The 6,000-nt window shown below is 44.9% G+C and overlaps 1 protein-coding gene across 8 annotated transcripts in view; it reads right to left on the bottom strand.

Moving 5' to 3' along the window:
* The window catches only part of unc5a (unc-5 netrin receptor A), a 206,560-nt gene that overhangs the window by 44,921 nt on the left and 155,639 nt on the right, over window positions 1-6,000 (bottom strand). For 4 of the 8 annotated variants that reach the window (XM_014006104.1, XM_014006101.1, XM_014006096.1 and 1 more), the window contains exon 6: window positions 4,588-4,764. The exons of 2 other annotated variants lie outside the window; for them this stretch is intronic. In XM_014006104.1, the coding sequence (XP_013861558.1) occupies window positions 4,588-4,764 (177 nt within the window). The remainder of the gene's footprint in view (window positions 1-4,587; window positions 4,765-6,000) is intronic. 2 more of the 8 variants (XM_014006098.1, XM_014006100.1) reach the window with 1 other exon arrangement.

The following is a 6,000-nucleotide window of genomic DNA, read 5'->3' as shown; positions in this document are numbered from 1 at the left end:
TAGAAATGACTCAGCCTGTAACTGAAAATGTGGATGAAGGACCTCAGTTTAGCTTGTTTGTCGCACTAGCACCGAGCTAATACATATAGAAATATAGCGTTGGCGCTAGCGCAAAGGCTAACAAGCTAAGATGAGGTTCTTCTTCCATGAAGCAGCTCTGTTGTCCTCCATCCATATTTTCAGTTACAGGCTGAGTCATTTCTACCTTCTCCTCTCTGTCAACGCTCTCTGYTTTCATTTAAAAGAGTCGATCATCAGATATTGTCCAAGATTAACCTTCAGGGTGGATATAGTTCGCTCACGCTGATGACCTATCCATGTCATCATTTACCCAGAATGCTTTGTGTAAATAAAATGGCTCCGTCCGTGTTAAAATATATTTTTAAAAGTTTACAAAACCAAACGTTCAACAGTATTTTTAGTCTTTTTTTACAGTTAATACAAATGTTTATCAAATAAAGTCTAATGTTACAACTAATCATGGATCCCTTTAAAATAAAAAAAAAAATCATTAAAATTAGAAGTAAATCTCATTTTTAAATTTGAAATAGTGCATATAGCAGATAATCCACACGGTTGGGTTTTTTCCTTTCTTTTTAAAACTCTAGGTAGTGATTGTTAGCGCCGCAGCAAAAACCACCTTAGCTGATTTTCAATCATGCAGCACCACAGGTGTCAGGTCAGGCAGGTCTCCGAGGTGGGGCGGTAATACAATAACCCAGTGGCAAGCCCCCCGTTTGGACGTGTTGCCAAGTGTAGAAGCAAAAAAGGAGTCCAACTATTCTCCGCAGGCCAGTGGGAGGGCCTTTTCTGAGGCGCTGCTGTTCAAAATGACAGTGGCTGCTGACGGACACAGTCTGAGATCACTGAGCACTCGTGGCTTCTGTGTCCTTGAAGGAAACACGAGGAGGCGGACAAGTACCACTGAGACCAGTAGGATGTCTCTCTGCTCCCACTGTCCTGTCAACACAGCAGTGCCCACCCCTAATCCAAGTGATCAAAGCCTGATGGAGGGAACAAAAAGAAAGGAGGTTTTCTTCACATCACAGAAGTTGGGATATGGTAACGGAGAATTTCAAATAATCTATAATAACAGCATAAAAAACCTGATTATMGTGTAATTACTAATACAACAAAGCTAAGTTTACTTTCCTTTGGTGATTAAACTCCTGAAACAAACCAGAATGAGACAGAGTGAGGTATGAAGGGGGTGGGCGAGCTAAAACAAATGGCACCAAATGATTAAAAATGATGCAAGGCTGTCACCAGATGGCCACCGTCTTTTCACAGTGAACTAATGTGCTGTYCTGCCACATCCATCCTCCATAGCCTTCATTTATTCTACGGATAAAATGTGCAGTCTGCAGAACAATCTATGATGATATCCACAAACGCATGACTGCATACTTCTAAAGCAGAATTAGACTTTTGCATGCAGTGCAGGAAAAAAAATGGGCACACACATACACGAGCACATGCACAAAGACACCAACCCCGAGTCTATTTATTTTCCATCTAACTGAATTCTCACAACTCCTCTGGCAAGCCAGAGGGATCATTACTATATTTAAATAATTCACACAAGTTAGAAATCTCCTCAGGTTGTTTGGTGTTCCCTTTTTCTTTTCGGGCAACGTTCATTTGTGTGGAGCTGGTGTCGTCGTGCTGCTTCCTGGCTGCGATCGTTGGGAGTCTTTGTTGGAAATGTTGGCGTGATCGGAGCCGACTGTTGGCTCTGACCACGAGCCGGTCCAGGGGCAGAGTCAATAAGAGGGCGAGAGATGGATTGGAGAATTATCTGYGATACTTGAGCAGGATGCGCTGGGATGGAAACAAAAGGAAGCAAAAAAAACAAGAAAGAAAAGTCGAAGGAGAAAAATGAGATAAGCTCTGGCATAGTTTGGCTACTCGCTGTCTCGAGTGCTGATCTGCTCTGCTCTCAGCCTCGGGCTTTAGCCTCAGCCTCCTCCACAGCTCCCTGCGTCTCTCTCAGCATGGAGCCCATCTGATCTGCCACACAGGCCTCCGCCAACTCTCATTAAACACTGAGGAGACTTAGACTAAAATACAGATGAGCCTCTCTGGCTTCACACTTCCCCCCGACGAGAGGTGGGAGCTCACATTTAGACACAAGAGTCATTGTGAGCAGACGTGCGCAGAGTTTTGTTACTGACGGTGGCAGCCTGTGAAGCTGATATATAATGTATGAAAATATGGCCCTGCTCTGAGGCAGCCGTGTTAATTTTTAAATACAGAATGACAAATGACCGTCAGCATTTCAACAAAACAAAGACTTGGCTGGACAATGGGCTCAGTTCACCGCATTTGCACGTTGTCGATTTCAAACCCCAAATTCAGCTGAAAGCATCTTAGATCCCTAAAGGACGAAGGCAACAACAAATTCAGCTGAAAGCATCTTCGATCCCTAAAGGACGAAGGCAACAACAAATTCAGCTGGCCGACCAGCTTAAGACAAAACAGACTGTAACAACATATTAACCAGTGCAGGCAGCAAAACAACAAAATCAAGTTTGGTGATACTCATTTCAAAGCACTAATGCTGAAAGTTAAACACACCAGGGAGCTAATAATCAACACAGAACTCCAAGTTTAGATAATTAATGAAGTCTTGAAACAAGACCAGCATTAAATCATGTAATTTTCACAACGCAGCTCCAAAACAAAGGAAGAGGGGAGAAGGAAGAAAAAAAAAACAGCCTCTCAAGGCCGACATAAAAAATAAAGAACACTACTTCTGAATCCAAATGTCAGTCGTGTCTGAATGAATAACATCATACTTATCTGCTGCATTACATCTCCACATGCAATTCATTCCTCTCAAGTCTCGTTCAGAGACAGACCAAAACCACTTTGTAGACCCGTGAAAACTATATGCTTGGTGATAATTAACTGCAGTAAATTATAATGTGCTCTCTGTCTGCGTGGAGCATTTTTTTTCTCTACTCTCGTCACGTTCATAAATCATTCATGTGTAAATCACATATTAAAGAAAAAAAATGATTCAGAGGTTCTTGCAGATCTATGCTGGGTCGTGCAGGGGGGGTGACACGACTTCAGGTGTTGGAGGCTGAGATCTGGAACTGGTCTCGGATGGATAACAAGTGGGGGCGGAGGGGCAGGGGGGGGTGGCTGCGCTCAGTTGCCAAACAACAGGACTGACAGGTGTAAGTGGGGTCATGCTGCTCTGGCATCTCTCATCAACAGTAAAAAATTGAGTTCTTTCTTTCACAAACTCTGTAAAAATGTGTTTGCGGGGCACAATGCATTATATTTCCTTTTTGCCACAGCTCCTTTAGAGTTGGAATTACACACTTTCTTCTCACGGTGCAGCAGATAGATGGAGGAAGGTGGGGTGGAGGGGGGGGGGTTGGTCTAACAATAGCAGCTTGGACTGACATTAATCTCTTTAAGCTCATGGAGGTCAGTATCCTGCTTCGCTGTGGAGGAATGTCAAGCGTCCCTGGGCACGGCTTTAATTCTAATTCCATTACTACTTTTCTCCGGCGCCGATAATTCAAACTCCGTCCAGATCCTGATGTTGTGCATTTCCTCCGCGGTACTCCCGTCTGCTGCTGTGTATTCCAGCGGGCCATGTTACTTACACTCATTCTTGACATCTAGTGATGTCTTTACATGTAAGGCAACACCCTGATTCACTGAGGAAGATAACCTCAGTTTTAGCTGCCACTACCAGAGGGGTTGGATTTCCTTGTCTGATATTTACAGAAGGTGGGAGATTTCTCCTGCAGTCAGCACGGCTGCATCATCCCAGCTGTCTGTCCTCACACCCATCTGCTCTTAGAAACACTCGACCTTTCTCAACTTCCCCCTCATTGTTATTACTCTCTCTCTCTCTCTCTCTGGATTCTATCTGATTCCTTCAGTTTCTATCCCTGCTTCCACCTTCTACCTGTGTTTTCCTGTGCTGCTCTCTGCCTTGTTGTCTTCTCCCTGTCAGGGGGCTAATGCAAGGCTGCAAATGAGGCAGCTTGACTTCCATCTCAGGCTCCCAGAGATCAATAAGTGTTGCTCACTATCAGGCAGGACACTCTCTCTGCTACTCCAGCGCTCTCACAAAAGAGACCGAGGTGGTAAARGAAATGCCCACAACACTTCCCGCAAAGCTCCGTATTTCAGCTTTTTTTTGCTGCTTGTATTTAATAAAGCAGCTTGAGAAGCAAATATTAACAAATGTACAAGCAGCTGTGACACAAAAAAACCAAAGCTGAGATCACGTGTATGAGCTTCAAGCAGAAATGCGGCTGAAAGAAAAGTTGGGTCTGTGCGCAGTGCAGATGATCAAAGGAACAAAGTCTGATAATAAATCACTTTTTGAATGAGGTCTTATTAGGCTCTGACATTGCTGAGTAAGCAGACTAATTGCAGGAAGCAACAAAAGCTCTGAATCTACAAAAAAGGATAAAAAACTAAAGGGGCTGTACAAAAGGGCAGCCAAGAAAAGATGATTTGATGAGTTCTAGATGCAACAAAGAAAAAAGAAAAAAGAAAGAAGAAGCCACGGGAAGCCAAGCGCCATAGAACACACAAGGGTTGCCTGGGAGTTACCTGGACAGGTGGCCACACAGGCACTTTTCTGGACGTTCTGCCCCTCGCAGGACGTGCCTCCGTTCAGCGGCGTGGGGTTYGTGCAGCTCCGGCTCCTCTTCTGCCAGCCACGCCCACACACAGCGCTGCAGGACGACCAGGTGGTCCACGTGGACCAGCCGCCGTTGACTGTCAGACCAACACCGGGAGATGGGGGGAGAGGGGGAGAGGGGGGATGGATGAAGGAACAGAGCAGCCAGGATTACCCGACATGCAGAAAAGAGGGGGAATAAAAAAATAAATCAATAAAATAAATAAAAAGGTGTGCTGCGCAAGAAAAATCGTGACTGCTTTTACGCTCCGTGGTTCCACACTGTAAGGTGAACACATGGGAGAGGAGGAGCGAGGGCTGGGGTGGGGGGCTGCTTCCTGTGCATGAACTGGAATCACAGCCAAACACGGTGAACAAACAAGATGGCTTCAACAGAGAGCAGAAAATAATCTGCAACTCGCCATCTTTCACCTCATCTCTGAGGTCTGCACAGGTGCTGCAAAGTAARAAGTGGACATCTCAAACACTTCCTCCCTTTTAGCTCGTTTCCATTAAAAATACTGTATARGACACGGGGAAAAGGTCACAATAGAGCCATGCTATTTTAAATCAACGCTCAGGATTCTTTATTAATTAAAAAGAACACCTTGTCCTCGGAAAAAGACGACYGGCTGAAAAATAATTAGACGAAAACATGACTGCAGATCAAACTGTTCTTCATGCGCTCACTACTGGTTTGACACCGCTGTGTGACTTTCTTTAAAAAAAAACATACCCTGTAGCRAAAGCTCAGTCAGTTCACGAACTTTAAACACGGATTTTTCTATTATCGCTGCCACTCACTGAAACAGTGCTCGTCGTCTAAACTTTCACCATGAACTGGCACATAATTGCAGCTTTAGTGTCTCAATCAGGAGAGGTGATTACGTCYGATCTTGCAGGTTTTGTCCCAGCATCCACTCTGTTTTCCCCCCAGCTTATGAAGCACAGAGATTCCTGATTTATTGACCTGAGCAGCACTGTCGTTCCCTCTCTGTACATACTCCTGTCCTAATTTCRCCCTAACTCTCCGTGCTTGTCGTGCCTGAATCATTTCCTCACCCTCTCTATGCAATTGATTGCCCGGCACAGCGAGGTAAATTGCCAGGCAACTCGGCCTCTGATTACCTCTTAGCACAGAGTGCAGTCACACCAGCCCYGTCTCGTTAAAATGCATCTCTGGCCCCCTGTTGAACTGCCTTGGAAAAGTAGCGGTTATTAGGGCTTGCTACCGCTAGGGAGATTAACTAGCATGGAGGACAGGGAAACTTATTTTCCTGCTGRAAGATAAGGAAACATGGACATCAGTAGCAGGTCTGCTTTGAACAAATTACACTGCTGTG

Source organism: Austrofundulus limnaeus, unplaced genomic scaffold (genome assembly GCF_001266775.1).
Source record: "Austrofundulus limnaeus strain Quisiro unplaced genomic scaffold, Austrofundulus_limnaeus-1.0 Scaffold34, whole genome shotgun sequence".
Lineage (NCBI taxonomy): Eukaryota > Metazoa > Chordata > Actinopteri > Cyprinodontiformes > Rivulidae > Austrofundulus > Austrofundulus limnaeus.
The sequence above is the reverse complement of the archived record's forward strand: the minus strand, read 5'-3'. Positions and strand labels throughout refer to the sequence as shown.